This window comes from Telmatherina bonti (assembly GCF_933228915.1).
Source record: "Telmatherina bonti genome assembly, chromosome: 7".
Lineage (NCBI taxonomy): Eukaryota > Metazoa > Chordata > Actinopteri > Atheriniformes > Telmatherinidae > Telmatherina > Telmatherina bonti.
The window spans coordinates 21,645,284-21,669,919 of NC_136625.1; the positions used below are offsets into that span (position 1 = coordinate 21,645,284).

General features: G+C 41.6%; 1 protein-coding gene across 4 annotated transcripts in view; it reads left to right on the top strand.

Moving 5' to 3' along the window:
* The first annotated feature begins 5,349 nt into the window (after window positions 1-5,349).
* Window positions 5,350-24,636, top strand: part of LOC306758752 (zinc finger protein 521-like) — an 89,800-nt gene continuing 70,513 nt past the window's right edge. For 2 of the 4 annotated variants that reach the window (XM_079244132.1, XM_079244133.1), the window contains exons 1-3: window positions 6,080-6,151; window positions 13,143-13,199; window positions 20,212-20,412. In XM_079244132.1, the coding sequence (XP_079100258.1) occupies window positions 6,112-6,151; window positions 13,143-13,199; window positions 20,212-20,412 (298 nt within the window). In that variant the 5' untranslated portion in view covers window positions 6,080-6,111. Of the gene's footprint in view, window positions 5,451-6,079; window positions 6,152-13,142; window positions 13,200-20,211; window positions 20,413-24,636 lie in introns of those variants that run through there. The other 2 variants (XM_079244135.1, XM_079244136.1) reach the window with 2 other exon arrangements.

The following is a 24,636-nucleotide window of genomic DNA, read 5'->3' on the forward strand; positions in this document are numbered from 1 at the left end:
GCACACTCTACCAACCTCATGAGTGTTAACCTTTTCTTTTAATTAACACTGTCCCAACTTCCAACTCCTGCCACCACGGTCCAGAGAGAGGGTCTTGCAACTGTCAGAAAGGCAGGGGAGTCATCAGGGAGCAACAGAGGTGGTGGGTGGAAGGTGGTGAAGGTGAGACGGGTGTGTAGGAGGAGGTGGGATGAATAATGCTTGCATGGCCTGGGAGCGGAGGTTCTTCTAATCCTTTGGAGCCTTCCTTATCCACATGCTTTCATACAACCACAGCACACCAGTCATTCAACTGAGCTGCCTATTTTCCAGGGAATATCTAGAAGTAAACTGGAGATGCAGACTGGAAGAGAGCTACTTTTAATTTGCGCTACAGCTCAATGGGCTGCAAAAATCTTTAATTTGTGCTCTGACCATTGACAATGCAATTGTGTGCATTTGTCAGAAATTAAGGATAACTTGCAGAGGTGTAATTGTTGACCTGTGCAAAGTTGTGTTTGTCCTCCAGGTTACAAAACCTAAAAGGATTTTAATCGCCTTTATAAACAGAGAAAGGAGCCACATATTTATAACATTGATTCAGAGCCATTCACGACACATATTTATTTATTAACATACAGATTGTGGAGTGTATCATGCTTAGCTAATGTGTTAAATTCAATGTGAGATCCACCGAACCTGATAAGCAGACACTTACTGAGGTGTCTGGCTGATTGTGTAAAATGCCTGTTATGATAAGTGTGTCTGTAACACATGCTACAGCTTAGTTCATCGCCGTCATATATAGAGGTGAGTAGACTTGATCTTATCTTTAAGTGAAGATCTCCTAATGAGAGTGTGTTAATGAGCATGAAAAAAAAAATCCCTCTCTATTCAGTTAAAGAAAAAAAGCGTTGAAAGGTTCCCTATCTCTTCCTTTCATCTTGTGTGGCGGTGCCAAGTGGAAAATGTCCATCTTCCACCGAGAGATTTTTATGTTCATCTTGGCTCACAGTAATACCCCCAGGGGATCCTCTTTCTTGGCATGTTCATAGTGGTCACCATTTGCTGGAGATGGGCTGTGGAGGTCAAAGCCATTTGAGAAGGACATAAAACCCCTAGAATGATTTTTGATCACAGTATGAAACTGTCCCATTGTGGTTAAATAGTATTCTTTATGCCAATAACACATCGTTGTGGAGGTTATTGGCAGCGAGGCAATTCTAAGCTGGTCTAAGGTAATGAATCGACAATTAATGTATATTATGGACCTAATAACAATGCAGCCAGCTTGTGAATGTACATACATTTTCTAGCAAAAGCCATCAGCTGGCTGATAATGTGAAATGGCTTTAAGTGGAGACTCCAACGGCACAGGTGATAGTACTGCTACCAAAGTAATAACGTTCTGCACTTCAGGTCATGATGTGAGGGATATACGTGAGTCTAACATCTTGTGACCTCAGTTTTATGATGGAGTAAGTAAGTAATGTAGGGAGGGGGGGTGACTGCCAGGTCTTTCTCTTCACGAAGACCCAGAGCAAGGGCACTGTCTCCCCAGCCCCATAGATCAGCCAGGCCTGAATGTCAAACCGCACAGCAGCCGCTGCAGTGCCAGGAGTCCCCCTCTCGCTCCCTCTCTGGCCCGTGATCTGCTGTCTGGTGACACCACTGTGCTAATGACCTGGTTTGGGATTTACTCTATGGGGCTCCTTGGCTTGGGAAGATGGAAGTTGTGGATATCCAGCTGGAAGGTCACTACTGATGACAACCACTCTCTCCATATTTCCTCTTTTTTGTTGACATCTTTCAACTTACAAGGATGTTGACTCACAGAGCAGCCACTCTCTCTCGCTCTCTCTTGCTCTGGGAATCAAATCTGGAATATTTCTGCATGATGTTTACCATTGTTTTTCTAACTTTTCACACAGTGTCTTCACATAGGAAGACTCCGTGTCCGGACTGCATAGATATGATGATAGCTTGCTCCAGTGTCTAATTGCTTGACAATTTGGATAACAGCGAGGTTGGAACGCAGCTCGCATGCCTTTGCTTGGCAAATCTGAAGTCTTGTGATTGTTAACTCTCCATGTAGTTTTTGTTCTTTCTTTACAAAAAAAAAAAAAAAAAAGAAAAACAAAATCTGTTTACTGTGAGAGAAGGCCTCTGTGCTCAGAGAGGGCAACGTTTTCAGTCACTCACAAACTTGACTTTTTTCTCAGCCTCAGGAGTTTGGCTTGTTGGAGCAGAGTTTGAAGTCTCCAGGGAGGGCTCTTCTGGTGTTGGGGGCACTGCCTCGACCTCACACATGCCTGGTGTGGGTGGCATCCAGCTGGGGAGAAACACAATAGAGAGCAAGACTGAAGATGGTGATGCTTCTGGTGGACTCTCCCAGGACTAAGCCTTATTCTCAGGGTCACGCATTCCAGCAAACTCTGTAATTATAAGCAAGTAATAAAAAAAAAGTTGAGCCTTCTGCCTTTCTCGAAATGAACGTGCCCCACTCCTCAAGGGAAACATTCACATCTCTGAGTTCTAGTAGCTGGATGGGTTTTAATGAGGCAAGTCAAATGTGTGTATGTGGTTGGTGCACATACATGTCTGTGCATCTGCCCTCTTCTAACGAGCGTAATTGACCGACTGCTTTTAAGCCACCGTTTTTCACCATTTGTGAGAGTATCTCCACTAAATAGCCTTCAGTGATTATTATTTCTACAGGAGATGCTTCATTGGGATTAAAACTTTCTCTGAATTTCAAACTTCAGTTGTTACTTTTTCTTTTTTTTTTTTTTTAAGGCATATAGGCTGTCAGAGCCAAACGGACAGAGGCCGAGTTGGGCATGAGTCAAGAAGAACAGCTGAAGGAACCCAACACCAGAGGGCCTTAGATTCCACTGGGGAACATTTAACCCTGCTGGGAGGCAGAGTAAAATCTCGGATGCAGCAGCACAGACTCTCCTCAATGTCGAAAAAAGGGGAAAAAAATCTATTGGCGGTGAGAAAATCTCCACATAACTGCTCAGTTTTACTACAGATGCTGTGTGAAGAAAACAATGCCTTTGCTTGTTCAACAGCAGTTCAAAGACTCGCAACCACAGCAGGACAACACAATAACAGTTTTGCGTACACCACCTATGTGAACGACTACTCTGAATAGGAAGATGCCGCGTAGACTTAAACAGATAAATCAGTGTAACTTTCTAGGCTCACATGAGCACATGTTGATAGGAATTCCTCCGCTTTTGTTTTTGAGGCAAACAGTTTTTTTTTTCCCCCCCTTGTTTGATTCTCTTCTCTGTGCTCTGCGGAGGTGAGATTTGAGACAAAAACACATTTTTGTTGATTCTTATTGCGCCTATTTGCTTCCAAAAACGTATATTTGATTTTTCTTTCCATATTCATAAGGTTATCCCCAAGGAGGAAGCCATGTCAGGCAGATTTTGGGGCATCATGAGCAACATTCCTCACATGAGGTTTTGTCTTCTTGAAGAAAAAAAAAAAAACTTCTGAGGAAAAGTGCACTCGAACCAAGAGACATAGCTGTGTGAGCTCTGAGCCAAGTCAAGCCTTGCTTTGTCACTAATGAAAGTAGGAAAGAGCCCTGGAGGCCTGAGGAGCACTGTTTGTTTGTGTTTGAGAGTATTGAAGAGGTATTGGGGGTAAGGAGAGGCAAGATAAGGTGGCAAAACTTTGGGAGATCTGTCTGACAGAATGCTGAGGCTCAGAGCGGGAACTTCGGCGTATTGTTAAGTTTTATGGCAGCTGATACCTGCTGACAGCTTTTGAGCACCTACAAATAGACGTTTTACAAGCGTGTGTTTACCAGTTTTACTGTAGCATGTGAGGGTGTTGAATTTACCAAAGCATATCATGTCAATCTGCGTCGCACTTTGTTTTATTGATGTTTTGCAAACATTTACGGCAGCATGTGGGTAAAGGGAGAATTTTGTGCAAAGCTAAAAATGCAGCACAATTACAACCCGAACCAACAGAACAAAAGCCTTGACATCAGCTTTTATGGTTTTAATTTACAAAACGTAAATCTTATCACAGATCTGATTGTCAATAAAATAGATAAACAAGTTTTTTTGTTTTTTTTTCAAATAATACTGCAACAATTACTCTAAGTTAATGGTAACATCTTCTCTCCTGGGGCTCTAAATTTATTGCTTTTACATTTCTGTATTCAAGCTGATTTCTTAACAAAATATGGCCTCACTACGAGCCCAAAAAAGCAATGTGAAGATATCCTATAGAAAAGGAGTGGCCTTATTAAACATTCACATCATTAACTTTTGCAGTTATAATTAACTTTCATAGTGAATTTTCTTTCCCAAATTTGATTTGGCCAGAGTAAAGGCTATCAAAGGTTGCTGTTAATTTTCTTTCTCCTACAGCATATGTATCTGGGAGTTGCCCTATCGACTGTTTCTCTCCTTCCCTGTAGGTCTGTAAGCCAAAACCTCGCTTTTTCCTCTTGCGTTTGGCACTGTGACTCAGTCCAGAAAGAAATGCACTGAAAGAGGAAAAAGCTGTTATGTGCCTGTGATTTTTAGATGGGCCCTCTGGCAGAGGCTACCTCCAGCCTGCAGAGGGGAAGAGAGCAGAGTGAGAAGCCCACTGCAGGACTCCTCTCTGGATCTCATTTTCACATAGCAGGGGTAGCATGGGGCCTGGACATCACTGGTACTGAGGACGTACTCAGACAGAAAGAAAGAAAGAAAGAAAGAAAGAAAGAAAGAAAGAAAGAAAGAAAAAAAAGAGAAAAAAAGAAAGAAGGAAAAAAGGAGGATAATTTAAACCCATAGTTTGGATTTTATGTCCATTCAATAAAATGATTAAATTCTATAAAAAGGGTAAAAATAAGAATAATCACGAATTTATGTAATAATATAAAACTTGTTTTTCATCTAACCTTACATTGTTTTTATATGACAACAATTCACTACTTTCTAAAGACATTCAAGTAAACAAATAATTAAAAAAAAAAAAAATCAAATTCATATGAACTAAACAAAATCCATCTAAATAAACCCTCCGCTCGTGCCTTACATGTCAGACACATGTATGTCGACAGCAACACAGAAAAATGTCTTTCTGCTTAACCATTTCTACCAGAAGGGGGACCAGTCCGTCTGCCGTACACGGAGAGTGGCCGTCGGCGAGCTGAGGCAGAGGAGACGCCAGGGTGAGCAAGCCGACTCTGGGTTTAGAGTTCGACTCCGGATCCGGGGACCAGCAGATCCAGCAATCCGCATCTTGCCATGATCCCTAGGATTTTAATCATGCCTCTCTGTCTGTGTGTGAGTGCAGGCAGGCTGACAATGATTTCCTCAGTGATTACGTACAGAGCGAGTCCCTGCGGGGTAGGGGCCCCCTCTGGAGCCATCCTGATGGCTTTGGGGGCCTTGCTTCCATTTTCCATTATTATGTGGACTACCGGAGCGACAGCGCAGTCCAAGACCTTGCAGGTTTGTGATGAGGAGGGAGCTTCCATCTTCTCTCTGCTTCTTCATCCTCTTTTAAGAGCAATTTAGACGTAGACTTAGATCAGATACCGAACCTAATTCATGATTAGCTGACTGCAGTGAGAAAAGGAAGAGTCTACAACAGTTTTAATGCTGTTAGGTGGATATGAAGTGAAAAGTGTAATTTTCATTTTTCTACCTTTTTTTTCCTCGGTTTTGTTGCATTTTTGCACTCTCACAGGAGGCGTTTTGCTGATGTCTTTCTCACGCGGATGCATTTGACATGAGAAGCGAAAGGCAATTATTGCGCTTTTATCTCTAAGCGAACATCATGCAGACACGCGCGTGTGTTTTCCCGGAGAATGGACGCGCATGACGGGATTACTAGATTCTCACACTTTTCCCCGATAGGCAGCTCAACTAAAACACAGTCGCCTGTACCGATCGGGCTAATTGGATTTTGTAACATCCACCTACTCATCACAAAATAACAGCAAACTCGTGTCCAGAGCGCGCGGCCAGGGGCTAAGTTGCATCTTTCTGTAATGGTAAAAAGGCAGCCGCGATTTTGGTCAGGGCAATTTAGAGAGACCATACCTTTAGACTTTACCGTCCTGTACGAATTATCAGGCAGAAACTGAGCAACTTCAGCGTTTTCTGTAGGATGTCGCGCCGCAAGCAAGCTAAACCAAGATCACTGAAAGGTAAGTGATAAGCCTACATGTCTGCTGGCTCTCAGAACATTTGCCTTTTTAAAGGGAAGGTGACAGCGAGCATGATGTGAAGGCGCATTAAATGTAACTGGCTTCTCTTGGATCTTTACGCATTTGGAAGTGTTCTTCCTGGTTATGTTGCGCATGCAAACGGCTGCAAAAACGCACTTTTGCGTTGCAAATCTGATCGGCTTCAGTTCTGATGGTGTTATGTGGATAGTTAAAGTGCATGGGGCAGGGCATGGGGAAATGTGGGGAGCAACAGCGCAGCGGCGACGCTGGCAAACATCTGGATGTATTAAAGACGCTCCTGGTCGGAACTTGAGCCGTCTGATGGAATGGGGCGCAGAGTCACGTGACCTCCCCCCTTTCAGTCTGAGAGACTTAAGGTGGAAACATTTTATGTGTTGCGGAAAGGGAGGGCTGAGGTGAGTGTATGTGTATATGTGTGTGCGTGTGTGTGTGTGTTTCCACGCGTGAACGTAACGGGAGAAATCAGAAATGGGCTAAATGTTAGAGAAGCCACAGAAAGTTGAAAACATCTGGATGCGCTCCTTAGATTGCGCCAAACTTGACATCAAGTAAATTTTAAGATTTTTAAAATATATATGTTTGGATATGATTAATTATATTCCATCATATAAAACACAGATTTATTGTTAAATTCTTTTTTTTTCTTCATCTACCCCTCTCTTTTAAACACTTGCATTGGTGGTAATTTGATCTACCATTTGTAAGTGAGTGTGTATGTGTGTGAGAGTGTGAGAAAGGGGGAGGGAGCGTGAAATAGAGACAGAAAGAGAGAGCAACACGCACGCACATATTCACACATTACTTTTTTTTTTTCTGAGGAGCATGTTAGTGGAAGAGCTGCTGGGTTCTGGAGGTTGAGCTCCAGTTCATCTGGCAGGCATTGTATTTTGCTCAGCAAATAATTGTCCACAATTTCACATTCCCAGCTTGTGGTCTGTGGACCCCCTTCTCTCTCCCCTTTCCTTCTCGGAAGTCTTCATCTCAAAGGAAGATTACATGGTCTGCGGTAGTACATTCATGCAGCCACCATTTTAAATCAATACCCAGGAGAGAGGGGGGGGGGGGGGGGGTGTGAGTGCATGCACATCTTAAAATTGTCACATTCTGTTTCCAGACCTGAACAGCTCTATTCACAGTAAACAGCTCTATACATAGATTTCCTGTTTTCTCAAACCAGATTGGGATTGACTGTTTTTTGTTTTTTTTCTTTTCCTTTTCTTTCTTTTCACCCTGTTTTGTTTGTTTGTTAGGTGGTGTGACATTTGCTATTCTCAAAAGACATATCACTTAAATATGATTGTCTCCTGCCATCGTGCTTACATGCTACAAGTGTGTGTGAGTATGTGTGCATGTGGAAGAACATCTGTTAAGAATTTTTGTACGTCTATGTGTTCAATAAAATGGGGTGCAGAGTGAGCAGATCAGTATGCAAATGAAGTCAGAGTGATGACAGTGTCATTTAAAAAAAAAAAACTGTCACAGAAATTTAAATAAGAAAATAAGGCGCACAGAACATCCTGACTTTAATGTCTTCATCCCGACTGCTTGAGCAGAGCAGAAATGCAAATACGTCAGAGATATTTCTCTGTTTTGGATCAAACCCAAGCAGGGCCAGGCAGATGTTATTTATTGTTCTTTGTCTGTCTCTTTCCTTTGGGGACAGAGATGCACTCTTACAGATGTCCATAATAACTTTACTCGTCTTTTGTTGTTCTTTCTTTCTGCCTTTTTTGTTTGTTTGTTTTTTTGGAAATAGTTGCTTGACACTCCTCCTTTAATTAATAACGCCAGGAGCTGTGAATGGTCGTCTGACATGTGGACTTTTTTTCTTTAAAAAAAAAAAAAAAAAAAAGTTCCTTCTGAAAACTAAAACAGAATTTCTAATTTTGTCTCCCCGTATTGCTTTACTGTATATTTTCCTTGTCTGTATATTTGGTTTTCAATTTAGACATGTGTGAGCTTGTGTCTGTGCGGTTGTTGGGTTTCAGAGGTCAGGTTTCACTTTTATGGGATGTTGTCTTGCAGCAGTGGTCAGTATGGACAGTCCTTTTTTTTTTTTTTTTTTTTTTTTTTTTTTTAGCCAAGAAAGAACACTTTGTTCTGCATAGGGTGAAAGTAAACAGAGGTGTTAATGGTACAGCAAGGCAGGTTAAAAATTGGCATCATGTGGTGCATTTGAGGGACTTGTATGGATACTATGGACGTGGCGTGTATGTAGAAGAGATGAAAAAAATAATGTCGTGACAGTTGGCACTTCTTTTTCCCTTGTGTACCCCAACACACACCCACTTTCTCAGTATTGGCTGCTTGTGGGAGTCAGAGGTTATGTTTTTGGTCCCATCGAGGAAAAGGGCAACATTACAAGTCCCGTTTCAATTAAGTCTGAGAGACAGATCCGGCTACGTTATTGCTTGGGGGAATAAATGGCACAGGACGAGACCATACATCATTCGCTTATATGCAAACACTTCACCCCAGCCACTGACATTTACTCAATCCTGAGTCTTCTGCATTTCTCAACTGTAGGCACATTGTAATTTTGTTTTGATGCGCAGTGGCTTTGGGTCAGCACACTGCCTCAGTCAGTGGTGAGCAGCGAGGAGAGAGGATCTCACTCCAAACCCTGCACAGTGACTGCCACGTTGCCTGTCCTCACTGCTTCCTGAATAATGTGAGGCTGAGTTGATATTTTCATTTGGAGTACAAATGACACTCTAAAGTCCCAGCACTGAGGAAGTTTTCAGGTCTGTCATTTGCATATATAAATATATTTTCTGCGCCATTTACTGTAAGTATAGCGACAGTCCTGAGATCAGGGCTGTGTCATGTACACCTTTAATATTTCATGCTTTTGAGGAGCAGGAATTTGTCGTCACATGAGTGAGCTCTAGAGTGTTTTCCTCCGTTATTTATGAAAAGAAACGTCATTTTAAGCTTAACATAAATGTCACATAAAAGTTTGAATTGAAACTGAATCGATGGAATAGAATGTTTTGATTTAAGCTCGTCCAGACATAAACATTTATCATGATGCCACTAAACTGTGATCAGAGCTGCCATTTAAATTTAATTAAATTAAAAAAAAAAAAAAAAAAAAAAGTTAGGTATTTTTTCTGCCACGTTCTTTATATTTGAATTTATTTCTTTTATTTTTTTCCTTTTTGGTAAAAAGCAGGTCAGCCATGTGTTCGATGACTGGCCACTCCCCTTTCAAGTATATGTTAAGGCCTCTGTGTCAGAGTGGAATAGCAGCCTTAAATTTCAGTATTTTAGGAAGAAATTACTCAGAAAATTATTTGACTCTTTCTTAAAATAATAATTAAACAAAGCAAGAAAAATAACAAGTGGAGTTATGGAAGATTTTTTTTTCCAATTTAAATGCCTAAACACGCAGTATTTTACTCTTTTTGTCCTCCTCTGCTGTAATGTCTGTTAACAGTTGTATCATCTTCAGCTTATATGAAGCTGCAGTATCTTCAAGTCCGTTCACAATTAACTATCTGTAGCATAACACCCATTAACACTTTCCTAACGTGACACAAAAATATGGTTAAGAATTATTATTAAGGAAATTATGACGAAGCCATGGAAAAATCCCATTAGCATGGCTGTCAGTGCTCTTGACATGCGGCTCAGTGTGTTGGACTGGGTGTCGCGGGAGCTGGCCGATATCTCTCCTTATTCCGTGGCATGTGTCTCTCTTGTTGTCATGGATTGTCTGCCACATGGAGACAGACTTCTGATACAGACACAGTGACTGATTTCCACCAGTGCTGCATCTGAACTGATACATTGCTCGGTTTCTTTGCAACTGTCTCGGATGCTCGCATGAGCAGCGTTAATATTTACCAAAATCTAAATTTGCAAATAAAAAAGAAAAAGGAAAACAAAATTGCTAAATGAAATTATCAACTGATTACATGCTTAAATTGCCACAAGGACAGTTCACTTTTTTGGGGGGATATAATTTGTTTAAAATGCAGCAATAATACATGAAGGATTACAAATATTATGCAACATGATTAACATGCTCCTCTATTGCAAATTATTTATGACACCAATCACCAGTTCAAATAATGCTCATTAAAAAACTTATTCATGTGCAGTGTGTGTCCTCCTCCCTCCCTTCCCATCCCTAATTGAGGAGGGTTGACCTCTTGACCTGAGCTAAATTGAGTTGTAGTCCCTGTGGCGAGCGTCTCCTTCCCGGTCAGTCAGGGCGGATTACACAGCCATTGTGTTCGGCACTGTATCGTCCAAGCTGGCTGTAACCAAGCAGATGAGTCACGCATATCCAAGAACACACTCAGGGTTTTTTAATGTCTGCAAGATACCCATACACACAAGCAATTCCACACACACACACACACACACACACACACACACACACACACACACACACACACAAGTATGTGGCAATTCTCACGCAGAAGCTCAAAACATGTACAGTATTCACACATCTTTGCTTGCACATACACACTCTTAAGCGTTCTCTTACACAGCAGGATTTTATTTGATGGATTAGGAGAACGTCCAAGCTGCTGTGTGTTTGTCACTTTTTGCCTATATGTGTCTGTTAAATCAATAGTTTTTTGCAACACTCTCACGGTCTGTGGATGCAAATTCCATTCTGTCCGGTGCTTCTTTTTTTCTGTGTGTTTTTCTCTCTCCTGCAACATAGTCTGAGTCGTCATTTGCGATACAATGACAGCTATTCCTCGTTCGTTTTTCTGTGTGTGGCCGGCGTGTTAATTAGCGGCCTTTATTTCTGTGCCACTTGTTGTGGGATTATGTTTTTTTTTTGTTTTTTTTTTCCTGCTCTGCATTTTAAGAATCAAAGAAGCCATGCTCAAATGGTCCCGTGTGTGTTCAGTGTTGTATCAACAAAACCTAGCAGCGTGATTACAGTTCGTCACCGCCTGACTGATACACTGTACCTTGTCAAACATTAATTAACTGATAGCAGTGATGCATTTACAGCAGTGTGGACTGAGCTCTATTTGGCTGAAGTCATTATGAGGTGATCACAAGCTCTAGAATATGTTAATTAAAATGACTTAGCCAGTTATATTTGTTCTGGTGTGACTGGTGATCAAATGTCCGGTTAGAGTAAAATATCTTAAGTTTGCCTTTAACTGACAGCCAGCTCTCCGTGATTGCTTCTGCCCAGCTATTAATTATCAAGCAGACAGGTGCAAATGAGAAAATCATTTACACTGATGGAAGCTGTTTACTTTAAATGACAAAACTTTTAATAAGTTCACCATGGTGACAAATCATCTCAAACTGCTGTAACGTTTAAGTTCTTATGGCATTGTAAAATAGAATTTTCTGCCTGAACTACCTCATCTCACCAACAGTGACGGTAATCAAAACAAAAACTCCGGCTCTCGCCACCAATCTCTGATAGAACCATGGGGGATTTATTAGGACCCCCTATCCCAAGCCCATTTAAATGATCCAAGATGCAAAGCGCTCAACAGTGCCGGAGAAACTCATTAAACTCTCATGGCGTCAGTCACTAAGGCCACCTTTAACAGGACAACGTTTCTCTGTTGGCTGATAGTGTGTGTGGCTGTGAGAGATATTCTACCTCCATGGTGTCCAGCTACATTTATTTCATCACTTTTAATTGATTAAGCTAATTGACTGGTTGACCTATGGACATTTGTGTTACTAAGGGGGAATATTTCCAATCAGAGACAATCCTATAAGTGTTTGAATGACTACTCATGTTTCTTTATTGGATTATTATGAATAGCTTCTCATACAAGTTCTGCGAGTCACTATTGGTTGGACTCGCTCTTACAGCGAAATAGAGTTGTTCTGTCGTTCACGGTCTTTATAAGAAACAGTTCAACACTTTCCTCTTCATTTTTCACTGAGGTTGTCACCCCCACTTGACACTGACTTACACTCCCCCCTGAGGAAAAGGCTTCTGCCACCATAGGATCCAGCCTTAATTATGCAAAGTACAGAATACTTTGTGAGATTTTAAAAGTGCGCCAATTTCTGCTTTGGCAGTCACTGCCATTCTCCCCTACTGGGAGGTCCTGTCAGACTCCCCCCTTCCTCTTTGCCCAGGAAAATGAAAGGCTAGAAAGAAAAGACATAATGGAGAATGCATTTCAACGGCAGGGGTGGAACGCAGAGGCGTATGAAGTCCTCAGTGAGACCCTCATTTTACATGGAACAGGTGGGAGACTCTTTTGTTCTCTTCCCGCTGTTAAAATCCATTTCACTTGTACTTGACATGCCACGAGGAAGTCTCACCAGTTCCAAAAAAAGAGCTCCAATGTAAAAGGTTCCTACCTTTTACCAAACACAAGCCATGTTTTTCAAGGCTGTTGTCTAAAAAATCAAAAGTGGTTTACCTGCCATGTACCTAATAAGCAGATCTGAGTGCCGATCAAGCCGTCACGATGTCGCCACCCACCCTGTTAGAGCACTTTGCCGCCACTTTGGCTGTTATGACACCCACTGCAAATGTAGAGGGTATATTTTATTTGATATTAGGCACAAAATATTCGATCTTTATTAATACTGAAATCTCGAAATTTTCTTTTAAAAACTTGTTTAAAACAACCTTCTTTAAAATATAGTCCTCAAGGTGTTTTTTTTTTTTTTTTTTGTAGCTTGGTCACTGTTGATGTTAGGCGAATGTTTCTGGGGAGACGTTCATAATTCATCCCGCCATTACCCAGTCCAAAATGTTATTTACGTGGATGACTGTTTGCCTTGTTGCCAAACCTCATACATATGAAAGGCTTGTGTGGATTCCCAAACCACAGGTTGAGCTGTCGAAAGCAGCTGAAATCTCTTGGAGTTTCCATATAGAAAATCTCAATAGTGAATAATAAAAAAGAAGGAAATCTCAATGTGTCTAACTTGTTTTTCACTGTTAACTGTTTCTTCCCTTCTATTTCTCCCCTTTCTCTGTTTCTGGCAGTAGAAGACAATGTGACAGAAGACCAGCACAGTCCTGGGCAGACTGCCATTCCAAGCGGTAATGCTCCATTTCATATTTCATCATTTTCGGCTGGAAAGTGGATCATGTGTCTGTGTGTGTTTGTGTGTGTGTGTGTGTGTGTGTGTGTGCGCGCGTGTCTGTTAAATCTTTGCTGGGACCAAAGTGATGAAAAAGTATGCGTTTCCTGTTTTTGAGGTTTACGTAGTGTAAACTGCACGGTTGCATGTGTTTTCATAAGAGAAGGGCAGAGCGGTGGAGCTTCTTCTTCTTCTTTGTTTGTGTGTTGCGCGTGCATGCGTGCAGGTGTGCTCATGGCCGTCCTTGTGTTTCTGTGTGTTCTTGCCGTTTTTTCATACTCTTTGTTTCCCTGTATACCTCTGTATGATGTAGAATAGAGCTACGCAGATGAATGTGTCCTGTCTCCGCGTGTGCCATTCACAGTGGCCCTCCAGGAACAGAGCGGTAATTCAGGTCAGGCTAGCAGAAAGCCCCCCTATGAATGAAGCCTGCTCCTGATCCACCACACTGTATATTTTCATTTCATTTGTCTCTGGTAAAGGTTAAGTCTCAGGTGTGGTTATTTTAAACCCGATATGGATGGTTTTGCCCAGCAGGCTGGGGACCCTGGGCACATCTCGCCTGCCACATTAGTCCGGCATTTACCCATAGCTTTGTAAGAGCTTCTGCGCAAAGCGTAGGGGTTGTATGCATCACTGCTTTCCTCAGCTCCTTATGTTTGTAATCTCTGAAAAACCTGGGCCATCATATCAAAGAGGTATTTTTATATTGTTTGCATATTCAGGCCAAAGCAGCTCAACACATCTGATACTTTGCTGCCTAAATTGTGAAGTTTTTGACTCTTTTTTGTAATTTTTCCCAGAAATCAAATATAAATCTGCACTGATGTTATATTAAAGTAGGATTGAGAGGTATCGGTCAGTGCTTCTGACAAAGGAAAACTGCCTCCTTCGTCCCTCTAACTCTTAGCTCATGAGATTGAGGACTGGGCATAAGAGACTGCCTTGCCTCTGAGACCTCCTGTCATCCAGAGCCAAAGCAGAGCTAATGAGTGTGCCTGATTACAACGACCCCCTCAGACACACGAATCTCCCCTCTCCCCGTCCATCCACCGCCTCTATCTCCAGAGTGAGGGGAGACAGCCGCCACATGATCGATGTCTGCCTGTGGAGAAATCAGGAGGGCGCACAAATTAATTTCTCACTTTGCTCATTTGACTTCGTCTGACTGATTTATTTTTTAACCCCCTCTCAGGATGCGGCTTGACGGATGGTCACTGAGAAAAAGGTTGTTTGAAGCAGTAAACTTTGAAGACGCCATTCAATTCCGATCAAGTCAATTCTTCATCTCAAACTTTTAAAACATTTCAATGCGCTTAGTCAAAACAGCAGTAATTCTGACTTATGGTTAAGCCACTGACCAAATAACAGCAAATTGAAAAGCAATGGGAAAGCTCACCTAATTCTCCTGCATTTGCCACTTTGACGGACAGGCCCGCAGTAGGCATTTGACTTCTGACAAGCCAAGGGCTTAATCAGACAGGGTGTCAAGATCTACCCCATAAGTACACCCCCAGTTGCGGTCTTCTGTGATTCGGCAAGTGTACCGCGAGCCCTGCATCCTGCTTCTCATTCATGTTTGATTTGTAGCAGAAGCAAAGGAGAAATACTAACAAAAGAGGGCCTCGAACAGATAGACACTGTTATGCATAGCATAGAGGAGTAGGAACAGTGTGATATCTGAGATTTAATGAGGCAGTGTGCTTTTTTACCCAAAGAGTCTGGAGCAGGCTTAAGATCTGCAGCTTGGCTTTACCACTGTGCTGCCTGTGTGTGTAATTATAACCACATGTGCTTTTTCACTCTTCCTTTTTTCATACATATATATATATCTATATATATGTATATATATATATATATATATATATATATATATATATATATATATATATATATATATATATATATATATATATATATATATATATATATATATATATATATATATATATACATGTATATATATTTATATATATATATACATGTATATATATTTATATATATATATACATGTATATATATATATATATATATATATATATATATATATATATATATATATATATACATGTATATATATATATATATATATATATATATATATATATATATATACATGTATATATATTTATATATATATATATATATATATATATATATATATATATATATATGTATATATATTTATATATGTATATATATATATATATATATATATATATATATATATATATATGTATATATATTTTATATATGTATATATATATATATATATATGTATATATATTTATATATGTATATATATATATATATATATGTATATATATTTATATATGTATATACATATATATATATATATATATATACACATACACATGTGTGTTTGTGTGTGTTTTCATATTGTTTCAACTCTGTCAAAGTGAACTGGACTGGGGTGAAGCGAAGAGTTGCAGAGATCTGAAGTACTGGTTAGATGCTGTAGTGTAGAGCAGTGTAGCATTGTGGTGCGGCGTCTGAGACTCCGGCTCTGGCTGAGGTTGAGGCTGCCCACAGATCAATGTACTGCAGGGCTCAGTACAGCAGGAACAGGAAGGGACTCTTTCACTCCACCACTTCAGAAAATCATATTCTCTATTATTCATTTCCTTTGATGTTTCCCTGCACTAATGGCATGGCAAGGCGCTCCGTTCAATATTATCACTCCCAGTGAGGGAACCAGTAAGATAGAGAGAAACAGCATTTGGTATGTTGTTTCCTATTCAGCTGCTACAGTTTTCTATTTTTCCTCATACTCTTCTATCTTTTTTTTCAGTGTTGATATTTTAATGGCAGAAGAATTTATCTGTATACCGGCGATGATACATGTTGCTACCTTCATGCAGTGTTGTCAACGTTTGTTTGTTCTTACTCCTCCCATAATTGTTTGGCAACTGCGCTACTGTTATCATAACTCTGCATGCATCATAAAATTTTCATAAACGTGCTGCATTTTTTTTTCTATTTGCAATAAATAACAAAGCTGGAGCATTGCTTGAAACTTAAGCTTGTAATGTTCAGAGCTTTTAGAGAAATGGCGTTTAACAAACTCCTCTGCTGAGCTGCTTTCGCATTTCAAATGCATCAAATTATTAAACTGTAATTAGTCCTTAATATGAATCTGGAGGACTGGAGGCGGACAAACTGCACACAGCGACCATAGGAACACAAACTCCCCGCCCACTATGTAAATTCTTGATGATCGTTAACAATCTAGCAAGTGTCAAGCGTGCAACCCCTTTGTTGGATCATGATGTTCTTTAATGATCGGGGATCAGAGGATGTGATGGCCCCTAAATCCCATTCACACTGAGGAAGCTACACTCAGAAGCACATGTGGCATTAGAATGTAGTGTGACCTATATATGTTGGGTGCTCTGCAAAAGTTTTAGATTTTTAAATAATGAGGTGCCGGCGAGCGTGTGAAGGTTATTCAATCTTAATGTCCTCCTATTTCTGACAGCCTCCCTCACTCTGATAAAGGAGTGTGCTCACCTTTGATCAGGCCCGCCGACACGTGTCGACAGAAGCTGCTCGCTGGTTAAAATAAATTCTTAATTTGAACTTGGGGGGTGGGTGGTTTGCAGGGTGGGTTGCCAGAGAAGGGGCATCATAAGAGCAAGATCTCTTGAAATTTGATTGGAGGAAATGAGGAGATGGGCGCACTTGTGGTGATATTTTTGACACAGAGTTCTTTCATTGCACAAAGAAAAGCTACATCAGGGTTTAGACGGATGGAGCCTGACAAACTGTTATCCACAGGCAAGTGAGAACATAGCCGTCAGTGATGTCATGCTTTTTGTACCGAGGATTTTGGGACTGGATTTGAATGAATTTAAGTTTAAAAGGTGGACTAAAACGTGCACACATTTTCCTGTTCTCTTTTCTCTGTGATAAGCATTCAATACTTTATTGTATCTTTTAGCCAAGGGTTAGAAAATATCCCAGGAGTTTCAAGGCCCAGTTCTTGATGAGAGCTAACTTTTATTCAAGCTTGACAGCTTTGTCTCATTTTATTGCTTTGTATTATTTTCCTCCATTCCTGCGGGTTTGTGCCCATCCTCTCTCCCTGTGGTCAGTGTCTCCACCTGTCTCAGTGTGTGGGCCAGACGATAGGGAATGAGTTCAGGTCTTCCCTGCTAGGGACCACAGGTCCCTGGTGGGGCTAATGGAGGAGAGAAGAGAATATCAATTAAAAAGTTATAAATATTTAAGAGCAGAGGTATTCAATAATATAAGGGTGGGGGGTCCAGTAGACTCTTCAACTCTCAAGATGAAAGTTGTGGCATGATAAATGTCACTTGGCGCCACAAGTCTGCGTATGATGGATGGATTTGGACTCAGTAAGATATTACAGGGCTGTAAAAATGTCAATCACCATTCAGATCCCCATATTTTATGAGCCCGGTATTAATACAGTTTTAGTACGGTAAAGATTGGAATTTTATCTACAGAAATCTTTCTGTAAGATCTTTTTTCATATACCCCCCCAACACCCTATCCCCACATGAATAATTTCTCAGGCAGTTCACTTCTTCAAGCTGCTTTTATCCGAATATGGATCAGATATTAATGCATCTTTTCTCTTGTTGTTCTGCATCACGTTGCTGCCTATACAATTAGCGTGCCCATCACGCCTACATCTTAATGTTACACATCTTCCACCCAATATTCCACATGCGATTGTCAGCCATTCCAAGTGTGCCAGTATTGATCTGCTGTCCAGCCTATAGAGAGTGCTAGAAGAGGATGTCCTGATCTGATGGATTACTGTATGAGGCTCAGAGGCACAGGAACCTCAGTATTGATGTGGCTCTTTAATCCCTGGGTTGGACGTGACCTTGCTGTGTCGGACATGAACACACATGCCCTCAACCCCCAGTTTCTAAACCAACTCGTTCCCACCCCCTTCCTTCTTCCGTACATGTTGCAGTTTACACTTCCAGTGCTGCATCACAGCAGTGCACCGGAGGTCACTCAGCTCGGCCGAGCACGCCGAGCCAGCTTGGATTCATTGGAAGTGACAGCTGAAACTCGTCAGACAAAACAAAACCGTAAAACTTCAACTCTGAATTTTATGTAGAAAAACTTCATTTGGTTTCTTTATAAAAAAAAAAAAAAAAAAAAAAAAAAAAAGTCAGCTTAAAATGAAAAGTAAACTTGTCTGCATCTGCATTCTGTAAGCAGGAATGTGTTTGTATCTCAGCTAAAACATAAAATGGAACCATTTTCTGTTTTTCTCTGACAGAACCAAGCTGTAATATTAAAGAAATTAATGATTCATGAAGGTCTCTGGGAGGTCTTAACCTCCTCCACAGAAACCCCTGGAAAAAAAAGACACAAAGTTTTCACTTTTCTGTGCCTATTGTGGACTCTCCGTCTTTATGTGTGGACGAGTTATACGTCTACATTTTGTGCATTTTGGCCTTAGTCAGAAGTGTTTCCCTGAGAGCAAGAAAGGCCTGCAACTGTGAGGATTGGGTTGGGATTTTCATTTTCTTGAAACACCTTCTGTTCTGTTCTGCATGGTCCCACTGGGGACCTCGGTGCTGATATTTTTAGAGGGCATGTTCCGAGAGCCTGAGTCGCCAAGAGGGAAGGACAATGGAGGGTGTGATGTTACATCAATACTTGGCGCAAGTGGGGGGAAAGGAAAAATCCTGGGTGGCCTTGATGAGTTCTGGAATGCCTTTCCTCAAGGAATTTTGGAGTTTAAGAGCACCCTACAGAACAAGGGTTTAAAATGGCCGCTACAGCGAATGCACGTACGCCCAAACCTGCCACCTGCACACATCGGTACCACACATCTCTTACCCTCAGGCACTGTTAACTGTGTGCTTGGCAGAAAAAAAAAAAAAGGCTTTCTCCTAACGTTTCCCTCCAGAGTTTCAGAAAAGCTGAGGAGTACTTGCATCTGTGGGGCTTAAAATGGCTGCCAGTGAAGTGTAAAAAGCTCTTCTCCCCTACAAAGCATAACCAGGGTGAGATGATTGTTTGATTGTAAGTATTGTTTTTTAATCAGTCCCATTGTTAAGAGTAATGGCCACGGCAGGGGAGAAAGAAAGCTGCAGGCCATCTTGCCTATTTATAAGATGCTGCTGTAAATTTACAACGCTTCCGAATGAGAACGTGTGCAGGTGAGCTATAGAAGGTTTTATCCACTGTCAGAATATTTTATCGCCATGTGAAGAACTTCTGATTACAATGGTAATTTAAAAGATGGTTGTTAGTCCTGGTTCAGGGTAATTGGTGGCCCACCCCTGGCGCTGCTGAGGCACAAAGCCAACAAGAGACAAAACTGCAGATGGATTGAAGAATATTGATGCACGCGACCCGCGGCTGCCTGCAAGCAAGGCTGAATAATTTAAGGAAGTGTGTCGTGACGACAGTCTAACGCACAACAATCTCAGTTTTGTGTCTTAGCGAGCTGCACTCCATGCATCCCCAGCTCTGGCAAGGTTTGTCTATTTCGATAGATGCTGACTGATGCAACGCAGTACTTACTGGCGGAATTTCATATTTCTTTTTGGTCCAGCCAAAACTGCAATCCTGGATTTATTAACTACACATATTCCCATCAGTCTAGTTTCATATACTGAAGTTTTGCTTGGGTGAAGCAGGGCAAACACAACGTAAAACCATTTCTAATAACACAGGTGTATGTGAGTGTGTGTTAGATGTGAGTGAGCATTGTGCCACCTTTCTCGGCTTGTATATTTCTCACCTCACCTGCCCGGCACCTCCGTTATGGCATGAGTGGTTGAGTTACAGAGGTCCAAATTGAACCTGCATTTTTATTACGGCTTTTATTATTGTTTTTATTAAATCCAGAGTCGAGAAATCCATTTTATTGTCACCCAGAGGAAGCTGTAGTACCTCACTGCATGGGTCACCCCTCTGACTATGTGGTGCTGTCATTTCCTGTGGCCCTACAGATCCAGAGTGCGCCCTTGAGAGGGCGGCGGAGGATGGTGAGACCGGGCGTCTGAGGAAGAGGCTGCTCTCTCCAGAGGAAGGAGAGGAGGGAGAGGAGGAGGACGACGAGCCTGCGCTGCACAGCTGCGACAGCTGCCGGCAGGTGTTCGAGTCACTGAGCGATCTCACCGAACACAAGATTAATCAATGCCAGCTGACAGGTAAACAACGTTCAGCCCACCGAGCCTCCCCTCCACTCTGCCACTCAGCTCTTCTCCCACTCCCACTCTCGCTCTGTGCCTTCAACAGAGAATATGCCACACTATGAGTGTTAGTACACTGCACAAAGGGGAGCACAACACCAGACTACCAGTTTCATTGGTAGATATCCAACAAGTCAGGCCTCACACACATTGCATGTTATTTATATGTGTTGTGCATCCTCCAACACACAAACAAGCTTCCATGTGTCCTATAGCATGTTTATTTATAGCCTGAGCTCTATGCCCTTGCTTGTTTCAGTTTAACATTCTGCACAATGCTACACTAATTCTAACAGTGTCTGCTCGTAACAGTTGCTGCTTGGTCCAGCAGTAACCAGACCACCAGCTGGAAACAGATCATTGCTCTAGGAAAGTCCCTCAGCTGGTCCCAGTGTTAAAGCGTTGCAGTAGTGATACCTTTTGGGACTGAAAGAGAAGGATGCCATTGGCAGACTGTGTCATTGACCTGTTGATGGATGAATAGAACTATAAATACCCTGACAAGGTGGCAGACAGAACTAATGATGTGAACTGAAGGTTTCCATGTGCTTCTCCTGGACTTGGTGTCCTCCTTTACACATCCTGACGGGCCTGTATAGAGAAATGCCATCTGACACAGATTTTCCATTTCTCACAATACGTTCAGAAGCAAAACATGATAAAAATGTTGCAACTTTATGTAGCACCAGCTAGCATCGGTCATCCCAAGACAATTTGAGAGATGTTCAAGGAAACGCCAGTTAGGTCTTTTTTCTGTTTGCATTCATCCACAGCTTGATTTATTATTTCACTACCCACATTCAGCAACCACAAATTAAAGGCTGGATAACCCATGAGTCTGACAAAGATTTTCCATTAGAAGGAAAGATGTAAGATGGTCTCAGTCTTGTGTTTGTACACAAAACTCTCATTTAATTCAAGCAAAAATTGATGCATGTACATTGTGTGCTACTTTAGGTAGAATGACTTTGGATGTGCCTATGTGCTTGTTCATACGTATGTGTGTCACTGGTGAGCTCATGTGTGTAAAAACAAATCAAAACAAAAAATCAATAGCAGCTGGCAAAAATTGTGAAAGCATCAGAGAATTGTCTACTTTTGGATTATTTTTTTGTTTAACAAAAGAACTTATCTGCAAAAAGGAATTTGCTTTAACAACCTGCTGTTTCTTCTTTTGTCTTTTCTTTTTACCATATGTATCTGTCAAGAAAGCACACATGTGCTGACCTGTAAGATAAATGTCGAAGATAAAGGGTGTTATTTGATAATGATGTTAGAAAAAAAATGGATTTGAGTCTTTAATGTGTAGCAACATTCAAGTGTGGCTACGCTGACTCAGACATATTGTTTTCTATTACTAAGCCCATCTTTTATAAATGTCAGTCTTACGGACAAATAACTCTTAATTACCCAATGATGGAGAAAAAAAACCCAGCTTGGATAAGAGCCCCTGTGGAAACTAAACAAAAGAATCTAATTGCCATTAGGGTATTGTGATTGTGCAGAAACACTCTATTAGTATTCAAACACAGTGGGAGAAAAGAAACTTCTAGATGGCATACTAAGTATTTTGAATGTGTGTGTGGTTGTGCATGTTTGCAAATTCTCAGGAATAAGGGAGGAGATTTCCTATGTGGCATTATGTAGACATCCATGACCAATTAATCTGTCTTAGATCAAGTCTCTACTCACAGATGGATGCTTTATTAGAACCATTTTCTAATCAACCAGCAGCACCTGCTAAACTGCCCATTTTTTACGATTTGAAATGTTTTATTTTTGGTAAACAAATTGCAGAGCTTCACTGGAACAAATCCACATATGGAGATTTGCTTACTGACAGGACTCGGCTCTTTTTCTTCCAGCTAATAGCACATAAGCATGCACAGTGTATTACCAGAACCAGACGTGCCCATATACACCCATTACCTCACATGTTTTTTCTGGGATTCATTAGGATTCTATGTTATTCTATAATTTGAAAAAAAAAATCCTAACATGAATAAGACTAAACAAACTACATAAGGTCTACATGTTGAAACTGCATGCCGACCACGCCCAATGGACAGAGAAGGAGAAAGATGTTACATGTCACCTCGATCAATGGCAGCCATTGTCTCCCTCCGTCTGGCTGAGGTATAACACCTTTCCATGCACTTAAGCTGTGACCACTGCAGTGCGCTAAGGGAGCACACAGGTATGGATTGCCTTGTGTCCCTGATGCGATCGGTGCTATTGATTGCACTAATGCTGGACTGCGGAGGAAGGCGAGAGCCTGAGAAAGGGAGCAAGGGAGAAGGAGGGAGATGGAGAGAGGGGAACAGAGAGAGTGCTGCAGGAATGTGTCCCCAGGGAGCCCGTCTTGGGTTGGGGCAGGGCTTCAGGAATGCTCCCCTGGAGATCCCAGTGAAGGCTAGGGCAGGGCTGGAAGAATGCTTCTCTAGAGAGTTGAGAGTGGAGGCTGGCTGGGGCAGGGCTAGAAGAATGTTTCCCTAGAGCACCCCTTTAACTCTGGGGCAGAAGTGAAGGGGCTCTGTGGGGGGAGAGCCACCCCCACCCCACCTCCGGCTCCAGGATGGCTACGGATCAGGTTTCCGTGTTGGGATCAGCATCCTGCCGACAGGGCTTTAGGCTGCCCAGGGGAGGAGACAGGAGGCTGGAGGCATAACTATTCCACAGGCCTTTCCAAAAACATTTCACAAGTGCTTTGTTTCTTTCTCACTGTCTCACTGAATTGTCTGTACTCCACTGTATTGTTACAGATCCTTCACGAAGAAAGAGGAAACGGTGTCTGTAGTTTGACTTTTGTTCTCAGTTGGCACAGGACATGTTCATATACTAGATATGAAATTGCAGTGGTGGGCAAGGAAGCCTGCCTTTGGAACCCTCTCGCCAAAGACATACTTTACTCCCTCTTTCATTTCCGCTTGTGTTTACCAACTAGCCCACACCGTAAATAAAAATAACACCTCTAGCTCAGAGTTTAATTCAAAAGATTGCCTCTTCACTGAGCTTTTCACTGTCAGTTCTTCAATTTCTGTGTCTCTGAAGGTATTTGAATAGGCTAGTGCACATATGGGCTGTCAGCCTGGTGACTATTCTTTCATTACGAGTCCATCTCCCTTGAGCAACACCTTTTCTTGTGTCCTTCACTGGAGGAGGGGCATGGCTGCTTCCCCCAGAGAGATCTGTGCCCTGCTATTTTAACCCTCTGTGAGATGACCTTTTTAATAAGTGTCTTTCCCTGTTTTCCTGCCGGCCACTGTGCGAGCAAACAGAGCATGTCTTCTGCTTCCCTCAGATAAAGGAATCAATCAGAGAGGGTGCAACGCAGAAAGAGAGACAGATAACTGGGCCATATATGGATTTATATTATGTAGATTTCCCATTCCTGCATCCCTGTAGACACTGCAGAATGCACTCAATTTCAATGAAATGCATTCTAGATTTATGAGAAAAATACAAATGAAACACTAATACTCAGTGAGAAACAATAATTTCCTGACACAATGCAGAGGGTGCTAATGTAATTGAAATAGTTTAGAAAAATATGAAGTCATTTTGCTGTGGGGAACCAGACAAGTTTTTTTTAAACTCACTGATAAATATTTTTCCCATCTTTCCCAGCCACGACACATTTGTTTGATGTGTTTGAATTCGTTTACATCAAGTCTTTGGGTCAGAAGCATGGAAAGATTCAGTAATAGTCTCAACTATGAACAAGCTCCTGGCAGTCCATGTTTCAGACTAACTGTTTCCAACATGCTGCTATTGGTTGAGCTCCTTTTTTTTTTTTTCTTTCTTTTCTCAACTAACTTTGTGTATTGATCCAACAGCTGCTTTGTGGCTGCCAAGAAGAATGTGCCAAAGTGCAAAGACTTTATTTGCTTCAAAAGGGCTCACATAAGAGGAAAGCAACATGAGCAAGACCTGATTAGCCGAACTCTGAGCCACTGCCGTTCATCAGAAATTCTGCCTGGGTGTCTTGCGACATCCTGGTACAAAGAGCAGCACACTGATTACAAGGCTTTGAAAGGAGGAGAGGCGGTCAGGGGAGAATAGCTACTTCTGGCACAACGCAGCCACTGAAAAGAGACCTCATGCTAGAGTGAGCTCTCACAATTGGACTTGAGTCTTTCCTGTGTATGTGTTTGTGTGTTTGGGTGGGGGGGTGGGGGGGTA